General features: G+C 46.6%; 1 protein-coding gene across 1 annotated transcript in view; it reads right to left on the reverse strand.

Annotated features, from left to right (window-relative positions):
- Window positions 1–1360: 1360 nt before the first annotated feature.
- The window catches only part of Taldo (transaldolase), a 29324-nt gene continuing 9456 nt past the window's right edge, over window positions 1361–21228 (reverse strand). The window contains exons 4-8 of the mRNA XM_077672719.1: window positions 20561–20692; window positions 15013–15073; window positions 8863–9107; window positions 3481–3548; window positions 1361–1811 (exon numbers count right to left, since the gene is read on the reverse strand). Coding sequence (XP_077528845.1) covers window positions 1651–1811; window positions 3481–3548; window positions 8863–9107; window positions 15013–15073; window positions 20561–20692 — 667 coding nt within the window. The 3' untranslated portion in view covers window positions 1361–1650. The remainder of the gene's footprint in view (window positions 1812–3480; window positions 3549–8862; window positions 9108–15012; window positions 15074–20560; window positions 20693–21228) is intronic.

Consider the following 21228-nt stretch of genomic DNA (forward strand, 5'->3'; position numbering starts at 1 on the left):
AAATGAGCCCGTCATGTGCCAATCACCGCAAAAGTAATGGATGCATACAGTCAGAAGTAAATGGAACACAGCTTTATAAATTATACTTCCTCCACCATGCAGCTATGCATACTATGCGTCTGCAGGTCTTCGATTAAAAAGAGTGTTAAATAAAAAAAAAACGTTAGAGGTTATGACTAATTTGGGACATTTAAGTCAGTCACTTGGACGTGGCAAGTAAAACTTTTTTTTTACTTAAGAACCAAATTGAATCAAATTAGGAGCATTCATCTAACCAACCGTTGTACCTACAAAACTGAAATCTGTTTAAGAAAACCTTCCATACTTTTTAAGTTACAAGACTAATTACTTGGAAGCTGTTTTCAGCATAATTAATTAGGCAAGAACTCAACAAGATGTTTATGTCAGTGTAATCAGAAATGTATATTCTATGCAAGGAAGCTATTAGATTATTGCTTTATATCCTTTAGGTATAAAAAAAAATAAGAAAAGTTTAACCTTCCTTTCATAATCAGAAGTAGTTGCATGTTAAAAAGAACGTGAAACGTTTTCCTGATACCCTAAGGAAATAAAGCAAGAATCTAACAGCTTCCTTGCACAAATATCTTTCTGATCACACTAACATAAAAATCTTTAATTCTCGCTCAATTAGTTCGTCTCGGGGCAACTTTTTGACTAATTATTCTGGTAACTCGAGAGGTAAAGACATACTAAAACATATTTCAGTTTTGTTGCTGGGATAGGGGACTACATAGATTCTTCGAATTCGATTGTTTAGTCCATAAATAACAAAAACAGTTTTACTTGCCACGTCCCCCCTTAAAATGGACACCACACAGGCGACTAAATTGAACGCAAAGCTGTACCAGCTCCTCAGTGGGAAGAGAAAGGTCCTTAGTTTTAGAAATTTATCCGGCTGGGATTCATCTTGTTACATCTGAATTTGAATACTACAAATTGGAACTTCGAAGAAAAAAGTTTTTCCGCTCGCAGGTTAATCTGAATATTAAGAAAATGCGGTTTAACATACCGAAGCACATTTGGGCTACTAGGCACATCGTAGTGGACACTCCGGATTAATTTTGACTACCTGGGCACCTTTAACGTACACCGAAATCTGGACACAGGCTTTGATTTCTGCCTCTGAGAAATGGGCATCGTAGCTGGGAATTGAACCCACAGCCTCCAACTCAGCTGCGCAACACCTTAGCCAAACTGGAAATATGCAGATAGCCGTCCTCAGTACAGCAGCTCTCCACGACATCACACTTACAGGGACCTCAATATTATTCACTTTCCCCGTCACCTTGAAATGCAAAGACCCTAGTTTTACCCTCTGGGAAAAAGAAAAGCCAACAAAGCAACACACAAAAAATTCTTTATTCTTTGCAAACAAGATAACATCGTAATATATATTGCCACTGGGGAGGATTTCCATTTCCCGCGCCCTAAATCCTTTGTACATCAAAAAATAGTGTTCGACAAATTGGCCTGTCTTCATGTTTTGCAGTTATTACACTGTGCGAGATACATTAAGACCTCACACGATAGACAAATCTTCACCAATTCCGCAGAGAAGTGGAGTGCTGAAGTCGCCGGCACTGAGACTTTTCGTGGACGCAAGAGTCCAGAGTGCGACAGAGGAGGCCGTCACTTGAGCTTCTCGCGGAGTATGTTCTCCAGCTTCAAGGCGTCGGCGGCAAACTTGCGGATTCCGTCCGAGAGCTTGTCGGTCGCCATCTGGTCTTCGTTGAGCTCCCAGCGGAAGGTCGCTTCGTTGACCTCAACCTTTGGAAGGTCCAGCTTCTTGGCTGAAAAAGGAAAAAAAAAAAAAAAAAAAAAAAAAAAAAAAAAAAAAAAGGCAATCATTACAATCGCACTGAGTGATGAAGCCCTGTACCATAGGCCTGTTATGCCAGCTTGGTCCACACAAATTTCTTGCCTCCTCCAAACATTCCCGATGTTCACTGCCAATGGCTTGTTACTCCGGCCTGTGGTTTAAAGATTGGTCTTGTCAATATTATCCAACTATATACTCTCCACAAACTCTTATGCAAGCAGTATTCGTGCATGGGCAACACTTCCGTCATTTACTGCTTGGCTAACCGAGGAAGGATTACGGAAGGCGACAAGAAGTGTTGCAAGCAGCCGGAACGTGCGAACCTCTTCAGTGGTTACAGCAACCACAAGTGGCTAGAATTAGTTGCAACTAAGGAGGGGAGGGGTTAAGAACACCAATGAGGATTCATTATGCCAGTAGTAGAAATAGTAACAGGAATGGTCAATGTGGAGACATTATAGACTGAGAAGTTTTCAAAATCAACTGTAGTTGGTATAGAGTAAACCGACTTCTATTTACACAGCACCTAAGGTAAGCCGAATAAGTGAGGGCAGGTATGTTTTCCTATAACACCTACATTTTGTCCAGTCTTGGCGACATCGTTACGTTGCAAAGTTTCTGGACACTGGTACATTTATAGTAAACTTTTCTTGCTGCTGCAACTAGCAATTCAAGTTGACGAAATTTTAGTATGTACAGTCGCCAGCAAAACTGCATCGCTGCGCCATCTGCAGCCAGCGAGCGCCGGGTCGAGGCTCATGGAACTGGTGTGCTAGGAATGCGTTGCGCATGCCTGCCGTTTATTTGTTACCGGGCATCTCTGATCCCTCGCTTGCCCGTGACATACTTTCGATATTCGCGGCAGGCGTGACCATCGCCGTCGTTCTGCTATCACTGTGCTACAAAATACGCAGCCCACGGCTGCCGCGCAACATTGAATAAGTGTGATCCTCCAAGTGATGTAGTGCTCGACGACTCAATTTATTTTACAGGAGCTATTTAGGCTACCTGTTGGAAACTGCGTCCTTCGACGGGGTGCGCAGAAAAAAGTCGCGTCGCCAAATTTAATCTTGCGGCAAAGCAAATTTTCTGGTGAACAATCTAGCGCTCAGTTTTTTGTGGTCATCATGTGAAACATCATACTGAAATTGGCCGCGAGGACGACGTTAGCATTACGCAGAATCACATTTACTTGCATATGTAGTTTTTAGGGAAGCTGTAAACCATTCCCGTCTGCTGTCAATACATGGCAGCCTAACGAGGAGGTATGGTTACAGAAAACAGTTGTAAGGCCGGCTTCAGCCTGTAGCCGCAACTGTCATAATAACTCTGAAGAATGACGTTAATTCATGTCTCAGCCAACCCAGAACAGTGTGACACTCAGTTTTTACGTCCATAGATCACGATATGGCTTTTGCATTGGTACTCTAAACATAGTCTCTCTCTCTCTCATTTGGCCGATCTGATCAACCTCTTCCAAGACTGCACTGAGGAGTAGTCTTATCACCACTGCTCAAACATCTGTAGCAAAGGTGGACAAAAGTGGTAGTACTACTGAGGTACCTCTAGGTACCTTTGCACCTCCTCCCCATTGAGCCAAACAAAAGACAGCTGGTGACAGAAGACAGAGGCTTACTCACCCTTAGCCTCGGACAGGTGGTGGACAATGGGCTCTGTAGAGTTGGCCAGCTCAGACAGCAGGGCAGGGCTGAAAAGGCAGGGGAAAGAAGGGCTGGTGAGAACAGGTCCCTCTCTCTCTACTCAAAATCGGAAAACAAAAATGCGGTTAAAGAGAGCAAAACAATCCAAGAAATTGGCCACACAGACAAGGGGTGGCACAATGCACCACACCATGAAGCAGACTGTGCGGCCCACACGTACATTGTACCCCTCGCACAAATCCACTACAGTTGAACCTCACTATAACGAACACTGATAGAGCGAATTATCGGCTATAGTGAACTAAATGTGAACTTTGGTTGGTCACGCTTCATTTCAATGACACTTGTTCCTTTTATAACCACAGCGAAATTGTGATAGCCGCGCGCGATATCCGATACAACGAAGAACTCTTTGGTCCATGATGAAAAAGCCACCAGACGATTATCAGACCCTCCTTCAAATAAATACGAACGCAAGCCTGTTTTGCCAAACGAAAGTTGTTCTGCTGTAATTTCTCGTTCCTACGGTTCGCCCCATTTAGTTTGAAATGCTACCAGGAGAGAGGTAAGGATCACGTCGCTTAAAGTGGGTTTGAAGCCTCCAATAACGAGTTTTTGTATTTAGGATTTGAGCGACCCAGATTGCCGATTTGTTACGAGCCGATTTTCACTTGTACTGTTACAACGAACATCGGATATAACAAACTAATTTACTGCCCCGATGCTACTTTGCTATAACGAGGTTAGTTTGTAGTACTTCTGAACCCATTTTTCGTGACAAGTGTCTGGAACTCAGCTGGAGGGATTGACCCATAAACTACAACAGCGACACTAGCCCTTTCAGTCTCAAATTATTATATTCACTGCACAAAAATTCCACACTTGCAGGTTTAGCAGTGTCAGGTGTCTAGAGGTCAGAAAAAAAAGGTTCAGTCTCTCTAGAATGCTTATTATACAAATGGCGTCGCGTCCTCATACAGAGACACCATTACTCAATCTTGCTTTTCCCTATAAAAAAAAACGACAGTTAAACAAGGAGGTGAAATAATTTCTGCACATGAAAGAGGTGTTTTTTAGCCTTTAGAAATGATTTACGCCGCCGTAAAAGAACTTAGGACGGCAACACACCGGAGCTCCCACAAAACTTGGTGGCGTCCATTTTGAAACGACGTTTGTGAGTGCGGTTCCGCCATTCCACATCACACGGTGCTACCTTTCACTTCCGCAGGTTTCGAACATCAGCCGCACCGCTCTGCAGCATGAACTCGTTTCATTTTCATGAGGAAAATGACGAAGAAAGTCGTGTCTCCATATGGAGACACGGTGACTGAAAGGGCTGGACAACGGAAGGGAGTCAACACTGCTTGCAGCGGCACCTATTCGTTTGTCAAATTTTCAAAGTTTGGGAAGCCAGCACACTGAACCGACACTTGGGCCATGAGGCGCGCTGTAGTGGAGGGCTCCGGATCAATTTTGACCACCGGGGGATCATTAAAGTGGCGATATTTCGGCGCACCAGCATAGCTGGAATATGTCTGCAAAGGCAGACGACTGAACAAAAACAGAGGGGAGGGGTCCCAAGCACATCATATTCAGACATAAGAGCGCTTACACCCACCCTTTTTTTTCAGACAAACGTCTCGCCAGCAATGCATGTATGTGCGGTAGTGAAGCAGACTAAGCGATGAAATGGATAGTTCAGCATGCTGGTGGGTATTCATGTTTGAAATGTAACAGCGCAAAAAAGGACATGGCACCAATGAGCGTGCACTGCTGAGCATGTGGTTTCATGCAGCGTTTTGATGGATGCGACATTTTGTTTACCCACAAGGATGAGCTTACATGAGAAGTTGGTGAAGCTTATCATATAAACAAGAATATATGGGGAGGAAAAGGCACTTTTGGATACGACCTAGCCGTGTGAGCGGTTCCGATGCCTTTAGTCTGGTTTTATCTGATGTTTCCATTTTGTGTTTGCTTCCACCAAACCAGATTGTATGCGTCGGTTACATATGCGTGCTCCTTTCCAATAAAATATTAGTTGCGAGTCAGCGCCCGTCTTGTGCATTCTTCTGCATCCCTCGTCCTTTTTGCGCTGTTAGAACACCCCAACTGTAAAGGCGGGTTCAATATTCGGTAACGGTGAAATCACAAGGGAGAGAGAGCTACAGAAAAAGAACCCTGTGTACAATGCCCCAGAAAGTGATGGTCACAAATTCGAGATTAGAGTGGCCTCAAAGAGACTCCCAGTGAAGCGTAGCAATTTTGCAAGTTCGATAATGCACATGCGTGCAAGACGAATAAAAGGCATGCGCCAGCCACAACCGGTCCGCTAGGCAGTGGTTTCCCCAGGCATCGAATCAAGGGGGGGTGCCTCAACGGCTCTGGGGGGGGAGGGGGGGGTTCATAAACTAGAAAAGCTGTTTTTTTATCCCACTAGTTAAATAATAGACGTCTGTTAACCAAACGCTAATCCCTGTGACGTACGTTTTTCATTTTCTATATATATACACACACACCTGAGAGGCGGTGCTTTCTATTCAATCTAAGAAAAAAACAAATTTAGAGAAATTCATTTTTTACCATGTATTCAGTTTTTTTTTTTAATTTCTGGCCATTTTTCAGCTTGTTACCAGGGCCAGTGACGAAATTTGAGTTCTTGAAACAATGTTTAGGTAGTACACGAATTATGCAGCACTTATAAATCAGGCACCGATTGTACGCTCCCGATTTATTAAAACGCCAGGATTAGCTTCCGTAGCGCTTCGCCTCGCCAAATTGCCAATTTTAAATGTACATGCTGAAAGAGCTTCTGCAAAGATTACGGTTGTAAACAAAGAACGGCATCGAATCAATGAAGAAAGTAAATTATATGCTTGTTTACTGCCCTTAGTTCAAGTCAAAGGCGGCCTCAGTCGAAGTAATTTTGGGTGAGTGCTTGTAGATATATGCTTTGCTCGTACCTCCTCACTGGCTTGTTCTTGCTCTGTACCAGTGAAAATCGATACTGAAAAAGGTCCATACAAGGACTGACAAGAAAGAAATTTGGGGATTCAAGGGGGGGGTGTCCAGAAAAACTAGGGGGGGGTCTACACACCCCCTAAGGGGGGTGTAGGGAAATCACTGCCGCTAGGCCTTCTCTCGACTAGCCACACTCCGACTAACATGTAGCAATAAACGTCCATCGCCCCTGGACACATGCGTGCTCCTTTGCACGAACCATGTAACATGACGAAACCAATTTAAATGGCTGTTACAAAGGCCTCTTGCGTCGCAAGAGAAGGAAGAGGAAGTTAAAAAAAAAAAAGGAAATCAGTGTTGCTTTGGAAAGGGGATGGTAGCCAGGCAAGAGAGTACAGTCTAACAAACTTGGACAATACTAAAATACCACTAAAAAAGTCACTATAACTGTTATAGGCAAGCGAGGCAGGAAAATATATCGTTCTAATCATTACGTTTTTTTTCCCCCCAGCATTTAGTGAACGAAAAACATAACCGCGCGGTTGCCCAGACAAAGCAGTTTACGCACCAACAGGCTCAACAGTTGAAGCTGGCTGAAGCTGTCGCATCCAATTGTTATAACCAATAACTCAGAAAATTAGCAATGCGATAAGAGATTCATTTTACCATGCAAAACGTGAGGCGAAGTTGATGGTGCCGCAACTGCTCAGTGCTGTATCCGGTACATTGTTGCGGCCAGCATTGTTAGAAGTTGGTCGCACTCCGCAGTCGAACCTGACTACATCGAACCCGTTTACATCGAATTATCCTTTATATCGAACTATTTCTGGACACAGTACATTTACAATGAGAATATGCAGCAAAAGCTACACATATATCGAACAAAAATACCAGCGACAACAGATATATTGAACGAGAAATGCCGCAAAAGTACCCTTCCCTCCCCACAACGCTCTCCCTATAGATGACTTAGGTTCCAGTTAGACGTCTCCTGCCCTCCGATATGCCGGCGGCTATCAGGCGCGCGCGTGTGTTCATTTGTCACAAGGCGCTTACCCGTCAGATAAACGCCTAGTAGGGTCAACCATTGTTTGTTATGGAATTCCTGATGCACGAGCATTTTTTCACCCACTAAAAAACGATCAACAACAAGCACACGCGCGTTGAAAGACAACGGCACATGGGAGGCCAGGAGAGCTCCCGAACCAGAAGTGGCGGCACTCCGTGGCAGAAAAAAAGTGTACCCATGAGCCTTTGCGCTTTTTTTATCGGTCACCTATTGTTACTGCACCATATAGCTAAGGGTGAGTGATTGACACCACCCCGCTTGCAAAAAAATGATCCCGGCCCACCTGCAATGCCTTTTTTTCGTTCATTGTGTTTCTGTCGTTCGCGCTTTGTGCGCTTTTTCGAAAGTGTCGCTGTGGTGGCTAGCGCTCGCGTCACTAACTGAAGGCATATCCAGCGGCTCTAGCTAGCGTGAAGCGGCCAAATGTCCCTTCCGCCGTGGAGCTGGCAATTGTAAATCGAGTCGAACTTGGTGAGAAGTCAGAAGCCCTCATAAGGCGCTAGATTCCCGAGAATGTCTTGAAGTAGGTTCTAGGCGGATGTTACTAAAGAAGCCACCCAAAATTGCTTCAAATCTACAAGCTGGCAGATCTGAAGCAATTTTCGGTGGCTTCTTTAGTAACATCTGCCCAGAACCCAGTGCCGGTAATCACTTCAAATCATGAGGAGTGCAACAAAGCCACCACCAGTGCCGCCAAGTGTGGAGCGGGCTGTCGGAATTTCCAAATGACATTGCCGGATCAGTGGTCGGCGAGTTTGCGAGTGTGGATCATGGTGTCGCAGCCACGGGAGAGTTTGGAAAACTACACTGCCAACATCACACCAAGCGCTGGTGAAAGCAGGTGCAACGAGGAAAGCAACGACGAGCCTTTGCCCACAACCTCGGAAATGATTGGTGCACTTGCACCGTGGAGAAGTCTATACTCTTTCGGACATTGAGGTTCTCCAAGCAGAAGAAGATACAGGACCATTTCACATGAAAGTAAGGCAGTGTCACCAATACCGTGTCCATTAACGCCATGTGCTTTTACGACCTCCAGTTTCTTAACTTGCTTATATTGAATTATCCCCTACATCAAACTCCTAGCTGTTTCTTTGCAAGTTCAGTATAACTGGGCTTGACTGAAGTAGGTATGCAACAGAGTAGGTGCTGGGCAGGACAGTCGGTAGGCAACAGAGGAGGACAGTAGGCAAGGAAGACTGGCAATACCGAATTAGAAAAGGAAGTCTGTACGCAACAGAGGAGGACAGACAGGCAAGGGAGAAGGGCAATAGAGCAGCCACAAGGAAAGGCAGTTGGTAGACACCCCCCCCGGTGGTGGTTCCACCCACCTGATGGTGAGCAGGTCGCAGCCGGCCAGGGCGCGCACCTGCCCCTGGTTGCGGAAGGAGGCGCCCATGACGACGGTGGCGTAGCCGTGCCGCTTGTAGTAGTCGTAGATGCGGCGCACGCTCTTCACGCCGGGGTCCTCCAGGGGCTCGAAGCTCTTCTGGCCCGAGTGGGCCACGTGCCAGTCCAGGATGCGGCCCACAAAGGGCGAGATCAGGGTCACCCCGGCCTCGGCACACGCCACCGCCTAAGGGGTGGGCGAGGAAAAGGAGGCTCAAGCATCCAAACACCCATATCCCGACGTATAGTATTAGAGGAAATTCTGGCGCTAGAGCAGAGGCGAGACACGCTTCTGCGAGCGTGCTGTCATGTTCCGCAGAGAAGCATTCAACTTGTCCCAAAAAGTACAGGGGGAAAACTACCGCATATTCGCGCGTATAACCCGCACCGAAAATGAAAATTTCAGTGGGGAAGTAGGGGTGTGGATAATACGCTGGGTTTTACCTTTAGTGCAACTTCACAGCAATGCGTGTTGTGCCGTAAAGCTCCCACACACTAACACTGACTAAGCCTTCCATGGCAGTGACTGGAAGTTAAAGATGAGAGCAGTGAGACTGCAAAGCGAAAGTCACAATTCACTCTGTGTTCTACTTGCTAAATATACACTGTTTCAGACATCATAGTATGTGATGTGTTGCTTGAGCAGTAGCCTTGGTGCAGCCTTTCCTGTATCTTCTTTTCCGGCGGACTGAAAGTGGGGGTGCGGATTATGTGCAGAGGCTTGTTATACGCGCGAAAATTTAGTTAACAGACAAAGACAGAGGCAGGACGATGAGCACTCAGGGTAATTGTTTTGGCAACACATTATTATTCTGTGCACCATTACATCTTCAAATTTTCCTACGTAAATGTGCCAGCGCATTACAATCACGCAAATACAGTACACACCAAAAGTTTGCATATTGCGATTGAGCAATAACCTGGGCTAACCCGAACCACAAAAAATGTAAAACCATGCTGGCACTAGCAGTTGCTTCTCTAGTTTAGAGAGAGATCCCTGAATGGGTTTTGAGTTTATGCACAAAACACAGCGTAGTTAAAGACTTGCACTTACCAAAACGATTTCATCACTACTGGTCGGTTAGCTATAGCGAGGCTACACTGCTCTTACTGCATTGCGAGTAGCAAAATAAAAATACTGTAATGCGATGCCGCTGTTTTGAGAAAGCCAGGTAGACCTCACTTTCTGTCTTGCCCTTTAAAGATGTAATAAATCACTCGCACCTCTGCCACATCCAAAATGTGCAACTGCAACACAACAGGCACAGCTCAACAGTACTGTCTGGGTTACCAAAACCATCAACAAACAGTTGTGGATAAGAAGAAGAAGAAGAAAAAAGAACGGAAAGGCCGGGAGGTCAACCAGGTGTAGAGCCCGGTTTGCTACCCTGCACTGGGGGAATGGGGTTCAGGGAATAAAAAGGGGGGGAGAAGAGGAAGAGATAGGAGTGGGAAAGCGCGCACTCTAGTCCCGTTTCGGGCACTATAGTCTTTCAAGCAAGTTCGTTTCACTCAAGAAACGTAAAAGGGCTTTCGTCGCCTTCTGCGAGGTCGATGGTGAAGACCGATGACTTAAAATAGTTTCCACCGTAAATGGTCGATTGTCCAATCGGCTCAGCGCGGTGGCAAGCATGCTCCTCTCCGACGAGTATTCGGGGCAGCGACACAGCACATGTTCTATAGTCTCTTCCGCCCCGCAGGCGTCACAGTGTGCGCTGCTGGCCATCCCGATGAGGAAGGAGTAGGCTTTCGTGAAGGTCACTCCCAACCACAGTCTACAAAGTAAAGTTGACTGGGGTCGAGACAGCCCATACGGAATACGGCGCCGAAGAAGGGGATCCTGAATATACAGTCGGGGATTCGAAAAGTCCGGTGTATTCCATTGCTGCATGGTAATCTTGCGTGCAAGGGAGCGAAGCGTCCTGGCGGCATTGGTTCTTGAAAGCGGAAGTAGAATGGTGCGGTCGCTCTCATGGCCTGTACGGGCAGCTTCATCCGCCAGCACGTTACCGATGACTCCGCAGTGACCTGGAAGCCACTGGAAAATTACGTCATGGCCGGCTGTGATGGCTTGATGGAATTTTTCTCTTATCTCTGTCACCAGTTGGTGTAGGGGGCCGTAGCGCAGGGCTGCGCGTAAGCTCTGTAAGGCAGCCTTGGAATCTGAAAAGATCGCCCAATTTTGAGGAGTAGCTCCGATGATATGGTCAAGAGCCTCACGAATGGCTGCAAGTTCTGTAGCTGTCGAGCTCGTGGTATGGCCAATACGGAATCGAATTGTTGCAAAATCTGCTGGCACAAACACTGCACCTGCCGAACTGGATGACATTACGGAGCCATCTGTGTACACATGTTTTCGGTCGTTGTACCGTTCATGCAGTAACAGCAGCGTAAGCTGTTGAAGGGCCAATGATGACAAGTCGGCTTTTTTTCGAATTCCCGGAACACTGAGACGAATCTCAGGTTGTGCCAGGCACCACAACGGGGAGGTCGGTGTTGCCGCAGGGGCGTACCTTGAAGGGATTTCAGCCCTGTGCGCTGTGATAATGGCTGAAAAAGTAGATCGTGGTCTACTTTGAGGAAGCTGCGCCAGATGGTGAGAAGGTAGCCTCGTGAGGAGCCTGATGTACAGGCGTAGTGTTTCAGTAGCCACGTACGTTGCTATTGGGTGTTCCTGTGCGATGCAAATGGTGCCCACTGTTGATGCACAACGCGGCAAACCAAGACACGTGCGCAGAGCCTGCGCTTGGACGCTCTGTATTACCTGCAGGTTAGTGGTACAAGTGTTGGAAATTGCTGGCAAGCTGTAACGCAAGGCGCCTAAAAAAAAGTGCGGAGTACAGTTGCAGCATTCCTCTTACCGATGTTCCCCACGTCTTTCCAGCAAGAAATCTGAATATCTGGGCAATGGTGGCAAGTTTCTTCTTAAGGAAAGAAACATGTGCGCTCCAGGAAATGTCCCTGTCGATGATTACACCAAGAAATTTGTGATGCCTGGAGTAGGGAACCAACCTCCCATCGATCTTGATGGAATATCGAAACATGGGCTTGCGGGTAAATGCAACCAGCGCGCACTTGTCACCCGAGATACTCAGACCTTGTTGCCGCAGGTAAGATCGCGTTACATTGGCCGCCTTTTGAAGTCGTGCCCGTAGCTGTGGTCGGTTGACCCCCGAAGCCCAAAGGCAAATGTCGTCGGCATAAATGGAGACGCAGACATTCTTGGGGAGAGCGTGCACAAGTCTGACGATCGCTAGGTTGAAAAGCGTTGGACTTAGCACCGCACCTTGAGGAACACCACGGTGAACAAAGTGCTGTGATGTCGGGCCATCCTCCGTCATGACATAAAAAGATCTTCCGGACAAGAAGCTTTCTATCCATCGGTAAACTCGCCCACCAAGTCCGAAGTGCTCCAGGGCGTCTAGAATAGCCTCATGAACGACGTTGTCATAGGCGCCCTTAACGTCAAGGAAGAGGGCTGCTGAAATGCGTTTGCAACTTTTTTCTTGCTGTGCAAACGTTACCAAGTCCACCACGCAGTCTATGGAGGAACGCCCACGCCGAAAACCAGCCATAACTTCAGGGTATATATTGTTATGTTCGAGGTACCACTGCAGCCGCGCGAGTATCATTCTTTCCATAAGCTTGCATAGGCAGCTGGCCAGGGCAATTGGACGGTATGATGGAAGGTCGAGCGGAGATTTGCCAGGCTTGAGTAAGGGTACCAGATGGCTTACTTTCCACTCCGGTGGAACGATGCCATCCATCCACGCCTTGTTAAAGATGTCCAAAAGCGTTTGACGTGCTTGAGGACCAAGGTGACATAGTGTGGAGTAGGAGATTTCATCAGGACCTGGAGATGAGCTACGCCGGCAGGATGCCAGAGCCGCCTCTAACTCTTCCATGGAGAAGAGCACGTCCATTCGTTGATCGCGTGACAAGGGGACTTCACGGATCCTTGCAGATCGATAGCCATCAGTTCTAGAGGCAATCTTCATGCAGAAATCTTCTGCGACTTCTATCTCCGGACGGTTTTCATATAGTGCCAAAGCCTTGAATGGGTAGCGCTGCTGCACAGGTGTCGCCAGGCCACGCATTACTCTCCATATAGAAGACAAAGGCTTCCGAGGGTCGAGGGACTCGCAAAATGATTTCCACCGTTGTGCCTGAACCTGAGCGATGCGGCGCTGTATCTTCTTCTGTGTGCTTCTGGCTACCCTTAGGTCGTGTACAGCTTTTGTACGCCGGTACCGTCGCTCCGCTCGCCGTCGAATTGCCCGGAGGCGTTCGGTATCAAACTCTGTCACTTTGGGCGGCATTGTGACAGTACGCGTGGAAGCCTGGGTTGCACTGCCGATAGCAGTTTCAAAGCTTGTGGAAAGGCCCTCACAGCAGGCGTCCTCCATAAGAGATTCAAATTTCGTCCAGTCAGTATGTTTGGACACGTTGGGAGATATAGGGTGCTGGAATCCCTTAATTTTGATGTTGGAATGTGATCACTGCCGCGGGTTTCAATGTCCGTAAACCATTGGAGATGTCTTGCGAATTGCCTTGAAGCGAAGGTCAGATCCAGGCAGCTCGCATAGGTCGGGCCGCGGAGAAATGTAGGACTTCCATCATTCAGTACACAGAGCCCATATTCTGACGCGAATGATACAAGTCTTCGACCCCTGAGGTTCATCTTGGAGCTTCCCCAAAGCGGGTGGTGGGCATTAAAATCACCGGTGAGGATCCAAGGGCCTGGTGTTGTTTCGAAGATATGCTTTAGTCTCTGTCGATCAAGGATAGCTGATGGGGATATGTAGGCTCCTAGGAGCGTGAAAGAGAGCTGTCTGTCGTTTTTTTAACAGTTAAGCATACGTATTGGTTGGTGTCGTGCGGGCGTATCGAATGAACAGTATATGTGAGTTCCCGGCGTATGAATATCATGACTTTGCTACTGGTCCCACCAGTAGATGACTCGATGCCTTCATAGCCGGACAGTCTTACTGCAGTTGGTAGGTTCTGTTCGCAGATCACGAGAATCGGGAACGGATTATTGAATACAAACTGGCGAATATCAGAAATTCGTGGTTTTAAACCTCTGGCCTTCCACTGAAAAATGGACGCTCCACAGACTTCCTGGCGGAATGATGCGGTAGCACGGGCCATGATATTACGCGAGGCCTGCCAGTAGTGGACCCAGGGCATCCAGAACTTCCAGGGCGCTCAAAGCGGTCGGCGTTTTTAAGGTATTCAAAAGCGTACGAATGGCGTTGATCAACGCCCTGAGAACCGCGACAATCTTTACGTCATCCTTCAACAACGCAGTCGGAGTCTGGTTAGACCTCGAATCTGCCCGTCGGGGCTCCACCGGAGTGAGGGGCGGCAGCCTTGGCCACGGTTCCACTGGTGGCAATGACTTCCTGGCTTCGTTGATCTTTGCAGATGAAGCAGTGGCCGCGCTGTTTGTTGATTCTGCTGGTAGTTCTGGTGGTGGTCGTGGAGGCGGGTCTACCAGCGGTGGTGGAGGCAGTGCCTGTGAAGCCGTGGGATTCCCACATGAGTGGTCCTGGCTGTCTTTGACACCAACAGCATTCGACGATCTTCGCCGTCGCAATCGTCAGCGGCGTCGAACTTTCGCAGATGCGTCTTTAAATGACGAGTGATCCTTGACCATCTGTTGCAGAACCTTTCGTTCCTGTATGATGCGAGGACAGGTCTTCGATGAGGCGTCGTGTGCGCCTCGACAGTTGGCACATTTTAGCACACCTTCGTTGCAGTCTTTGGCATCATGGGACCCAGCGCATTTGGAGCATACAGTACCTCGTCCGCAAACGCTGCTAACATGTCCGATCCTTAGACACTTGCGACACTGGAGTGGTTTCGGAACGAAAGGTCGCAAGACAGCTTTGATGAAAAGCTTTGAGCAATTCTGCATTGCCAGGTGTTCAGTTCTTATCCATAGGCATGCTGCCTGGGCTTAGTGTTGTCATAGAAGCATATGCAACAGTCAAGAGATGACCCATACTCTCTCTCTCTCTCTCTCTCTCTCTCTCTCAATTACAAACACACGAGTTCCACTCAGAGATTAGCCTCCCTTTTGCACATACCTGGGTGAAGTTGAACAATAGGGTCATGTTGCAGTGGACACCATGCTCAGATTCCAGCACTCTGTAGAGAGGGAGAGAAAAATAGAGGTTGGGGGAGGAGCAGAAGCTCAAGGATAGGAATGCAAACACACATGCCAAAAATAAAAGAAGGCACGAGTTAAGCAGTACACTTAATTTCATAACCAAAGAACATCCACGCAAACATTTCCCACTCACCACTCGCGAGTGCACTCGCACCATTTTCAGGGCTTAAAGCACTGAGCGCCACTATTGCGTTTCTACTCACTGTTGGCTGTTCGTCGCAGGAGACGCTCGCTGTGATGCCTGTACATGGCGGGATTGCTTTTAGCTTCGGAAATATGTCGTCGCCGAGCTCCTGCTATGGGGCACCCTAAAATTATTTCTCTGGTGGCGTGTTAATTTAGGAATACTGGCACGAACCATGCATTGAATTTGCTTGTTTTTGCTTTTACCACCTGGCTGCACCCGGCTGCGTTATCTGTGTTCCACTCATGCCGTACAGATCATCTCATTTGATAGGGAGAATGTTTCGTCCCAACGCCACTAGCCTAGAATAGCCTTCGAGCTACAGTGTTCTCGATGTAAATCAACGGTTCAAGAAACACCTGTGCCAAAAGATAAATGCTCACACAGCAGATTCTGTGGCATTCGATTCACCGACACTCTCCTGCACACGTCACCTTGTTGACTGCTGCTTTGCCGCCTGTGTATTCATTGAGTGGTGAGGGGAGCACAAGTTCGCTCTAATAAACTTGCTTTTCCTTCAAGACAATTGCGTCGTCTTTCGCTACGCGATAATACGATTTGGATGGCCTTCTGATGCTGTGGACAGATACTGTTCAGTTTCACGACTCATGGGAGGATCTGTTGCAGACACTCGCGTGCGAGGGGAGACGACGACTGGCGAGCGCGACTGGGTGCGAGTGGTGGAGGGCGAATAGTGAGCACGAGTGTGAGCGAGTGCACGAGCACAAATACATTTTTCCAAGCAAGTGCGAGTGAGTGGCGCCAAGTTTTGCCGAGGTATGCCCAAACCGATTAAGCAATGAATTTATCGAATAACGCCACCCAATTATTCAGATTAAAATTTTTAATAGACGCCCAGCCGTAAATTGGACATTAAGCATGGGCAAGATGACGAGTTACCTTGTTAGATCAAAGGCTACTCAGCTTGTGTCATTCCCAAACCTTTGTAACTGCCCACACAGTGCGCACTCACCACACCCAATTTCGCAGACCTGCCAAAACAAACATGCTCGTGCATCTGTGTCTCAAGCTAACAAAGCTAACGCAATTCAGAAACTGCATCCAATGAAACTAAAAGAAACTACTAAAAAACTGCACCCAACGCAATTAACAAGGCCTACCCATTAGAACAGACGGCAAAGGATCTGTGCAAACATGGCATTAACATACCTGCCAGGTTCGCCAAGATGGCATAAGGGAGACCTGATCGGGGGGCGGGCTATAAAATTAGCAGCAACGGAATGGAATAACTTACACGCATTTTTAATTTAGTTAGAATATAGCAGGAACTGAACTGTCTCGTCCAAACTACTAAAAAGCTACACCACTTGCGAGTCGACGTTGCTGACGCCACCTTTTTCAGGAAGTCCTGGGAATACTGTGAAGTGTAAAAAATGTTTACTCCTACGTCACTTCCCCGAAAGATCGCGAGCGACGGTTGTGTCAGACATGGATGCTCTGAACTGGGCGCACTTTTTTTTTTTTAACTATGGTGAACTGCCTCTTGCATTCATCGTTTCTGTGGTACTAACCAGTCCAACTTACGCGCATGGCCCACTATGCCTTTTAAGCTCTTTACTGATAACAATGTCAATGGGTGCACGATTGAATTGTAGCTCGAATTGTAGCAATGTGGACAGACTGGGATGAAGGTACAGCCAAACATGGAAGCGTATTCGGGAGATTTGAGTCGTTCGTACACTCGTACAACAAAGCTACCAAAATTCGGGAAACCTGGCAGGCATGCAGTAACCTGATAAGTTGATAAAGAACCGTATAAATAAACTATAAATAACGAGTGCAGTACATCAGCGAGCGAATTCAGGAGGACGATATCCTAGCTCGTAGTGGAGTTGGGCTCGATATGCAAGGCAGAGAACGGACAACTGGAGGCCAAGACGGTCCTAGGAGAAGGCGATGGCTGAAAACTATGCAGGGACAGGATAAGGAAATTTGGTGGCAAACAATGGATTTGGACAGCGCGTGATAGGGGCCGTTGGCAGTCAGTGAAAGAGGCCTTTACCTTGCAGTGGACATAACTCTACGAATAACTGAAAGATAACAGGCCATGAAGACAAAATACAACCTTGTTTCATTTGAAAGGACTAGTCTTTGGAATGGAGCTGAGTGGGTTGCAAGCCACAAAAGACATTTTTAACTGAAGCAAGCATTAAAAGCACAGTTACCAGTGGGTTAACTGGGCATTGGCAATAGAGTGATCTGACCAAACAGAACCGGAGGTCCCCCCAGCAGGGTGTCTACCAATTCTAGATTTTAAAATTCCGACTTTTCCAGGTTTTCCCTTACAATTCTAAGCGTAATCCCTGACTGATATGCTTGCTCAACAAACACTCTAAATACAGATAGCGAGCCATCCAGTGATAAAAAAAAGGACAGGGCACTTGCATAAACCGTAGAACACACTACTTGATTACAAACCGTTGCTTGTAAGGATCCTTTAGCAGAAAATACAGTATTAAAAAGGCACAACAACTGATGTGCAATAACAAATGGAACACCTTTCAATCTTTCAGAGACTTGATTTCTCGCTGCAGCAAAAGTCTGAAGTTCTGCATTTTTCATGAGCTTTTGCATTTTCAATGCAAGTTCTCTTACAAGAGCAGCGGTTCTCTTCTTTCTTCACAGTCCCACAAATACAACCATTCCTTCATCACCACCGCCATCATCATCATCAACAACAGCCCATTTAGGTCCACTGCAGGACAAAGGCCTCTCCCATTGACCTCCACCCACTCCTGTCCTGCGCTGCCCAAGTTCATCCTTTTCCCCCGAATTTCCTCATTTCATCCATCCACCGTGTTATTGCCCTTCCCCTTCTTGTAGCCCCGTCTCTGGGTACCCATTCTGTTAACCTCTTGGCCCACTTTTTCTTTATTTTAAGCGACACCTTCTGCTCGAGTTTGCTCCCTGATCTAGGATGCGAAGTGTTCCTCTGTCATTACCCTGTCCAGGAGACTAAGTGTTACTCGTATGATTATTCGCTTCATGGCCCGTTGGACAGCATTCAGTTTGACATCGCCAGTAGAGCGCATTTGTTAAACTTCCTTTTTAGGGATAGAGGTAGCTTACTTTCATTATCTGTGAGTGCTTGCTGAGCGCACCTCAACCCATTCCTATTCTGCACCGGATTTATTTTTTATGGCTGGAATCAGCACTGGAATCAGTAGTTATATTCTTCAATTTGTTCAGTTGTTTCGTTACCTAGGCTGAGTAGGGCGCATTCAGCATGTTTGTTACATCGTTACTTCAGATTCATTCATATTTATTTTTTGTTTGACAGCCCCACTTTCCGATTGTAGTTCGAGCATTTTTGCCTGTGTTCTGCAGACTCATTGAGTAAGACCTTGTGGTCTGCAAACCTGAAATGGCTCAAGTATTCCCCGCTTTATTCATAGACCTGCATTTTCCCAGTCATGCTTCCTAAATAGCCCCTCCAGACATGCTGTGAATAATTCTGGTGAGATGGGATCTCCCTGTCATAGTTCTTTTTAGGTTCGGGAACCTGTTGGTTTGCTTGTGAGGGACTATCTTGCCTGTACATCCCTCATATTTCGTCTAGGAGCCTTACGTTGGTTTCCTCCATTTCTTGGTTCTTTAATGCTTCCAATACTGCTGTGGTGTCTATTGACTCAAATGCTTTTTCATAGAATATAAATGTCAAGTCAACAGGTTTATTATACTGTGGATTTTTCTATTACTAGATTGATGACATGATGTGATTCATTGTAGGGTATCCTTTTCTAAACCCAGCCTGAGCCTTGGGTTGTTGGAAATCTAGGCTGTCACTTATGCACTTAACTATTACTTTGGTAAACAGCTTGTATACAACTGACAGGCTGCTTGGTCTGCAATTCTCAAGGTCTTTGGTGTCCGCCTTTTTGTGAATCAGAACTATGTTGGCGTTTTTCCAGGCTATGGGCAATCTTTAAACATTCAGAGATTAGTTTAGCAAGCTTCTCCACAACGACATCATCTCCCTCCTCTAAAAGGCAAATGGTTATGTCGTTGTCACCTGCAGCTTTTCCTCTTTTCATGCTCTTGAGAGCCTTTCCAATTTCGTCTTTGGTTATTAGTGGGACTTTGTGAGCGAAGCCTGTACTCGTAGTCGTTTCCCCTGGTGTAACGTCACATGAATATGGCCTGGTGTAGAATCATTCCACTACTTTTATTATCTCTTAAATGTTGTGTAATGCTACCCTACTCATCTTTCAGTGCGTACATTGACTTTGCTGATAGCTAGCTTCCTCTTAGTTGCTCTTCAGCTTCCTCCTATTTCCAGTGCTTCCTCGATCACTACCATGTTGTACGCACAAATGTTTGTTTTACATCTGCTAATTTCGACAGCCCTGCTAATTCAATTTGACCCACTGTACTCACAATTTCATGTTCTTACATTTGGAAATAAGTTCCTTTGTTTTCGGTGTTGGTTTTCCAGTTTGTTTCCTGCATGCTGCTTCTCCCACAGCTACTGCAGGGTTCGTGACTGCTGTTGTTAGATTGTCATTTAGCATGTCAACATTGTCTTTGCTCTCATCAATTAAAAGCGCGAATTGGTTCTGAAGGATTATTTTGGCTCCTGCATCCTGGCTCTACCCGACTCCATGGTGGGTTTACTACGTTCCGCTAGTGTCCCCTCCTTCTCTTTTGAGATTCCGCCTTATACACCGAACCATCCTATGATTGCTGCTCCGAATCTTGGCGAGTACCTCCATGTCCTGACTTCCTGTTCAATTCATTCTTCCATCTTCTGTTAGCACTACGGACAATAGGTCCTTTGACCATCCAGAGAATTTGTAGCATCATCTAGCTTGCGCGTAGGGCTGTGCCAGCAGTTGGCAGTCAGCTGGGAGATAGAAGTAATTAACCGTCTCAGTTTCCATGACCGAGCCATGTTTTTGAAGAATTTCCCGACAATTCCATGAATTTTCCCAAATGTGCCCGGATTCCCTGACAATTCCAGGTTTTCTTTGCTTTCCAGGTTGGTATACACCCTGCCCAGTTATGTTTCTAGGCGGTGGCTTTGGTCAACAGCCAGCAATCTCTCAAACAGGTATCTGAAATCACAGAAATCGTCGGAAAGGGGCTGGTGCAGTCAGCACTGCTTCCTGTTTTCTTTAATATCTCAATTATTCGTTTGAAGTTTGTGATAAAATTGGTATCATTACCGAACCAAAGCACCCTCTTTCTGGCGAGTCAGACTTGTGTCTGGTGTTCGTGGCCCCTAAGAGGCGAGTGGACCCTTCCCTCCCGTCCCCCTCACCTGGCGGCCTGGATGCCCTCCCAGGTGGAGGCGAGCTTGATGAGGATGCGCTTCTTGTCAATGCCGTGCTCTTTGTACAGGCTGATCAGGTGAAGGGCCTTGGCAATGGACGCCTCCTTGTTGAACGACAGCCTGCGACGCATCAACACAAGGCCTCGTTGGGACCACAACTCTGCTATGCTTAAGGGGGGGGAACACTGCTCCTAAAACAGCTTCCTGTAATTGTCAAGTAAACTCTGTGAAACTTGTCAGTCTTGCTGCTTTTTCCCCACTGATTTCAAATATGCCATTATTTTTTTGCGTCAGAAGTTACCAGGACAATTAGAGATTAGCCATTTTTTGGAGGAACAATAGACAAAACAGTTTTAGCCATGAAACTAATCTTTACATTACATGAACCCTGGTGAGTGCAATACGAGAATCTTTTTTGATGCACCGCTTGGAACCAATTTTACAGCTCATTAAATCATTGGTGTTCGAAATGGACATTTAAAATGGTCCCTTGCCACCCACTGGTGCCACCAAAGTTTAACGAGCTATCAAATTCGTTTCAAGTAGTGCATCAAAAAAAAAAAAAAAAAAAAGATTCTCTTATTGCACTCACAGGGTTCCTGGTATTGGAAAATGTAAAGATTACAGTGCTATGGCCAACACTGTTTTGCCTATTG

The sequence above is a fragment of the Haemaphysalis longicornis genome, unplaced genomic scaffold (assembly GCF_048455015.1).
Source record: "Haemaphysalis longicornis isolate Haplotype H1 unplaced genomic scaffold, Haemaphysalis longicornis Haplotype H1 scaffold_6, whole genome shotgun sequence".
NCBI classification, from domain to species: Eukaryota; Metazoa; Arthropoda; class Arachnida; order Ixodida; family Ixodidae; genus Haemaphysalis; species Haemaphysalis longicornis.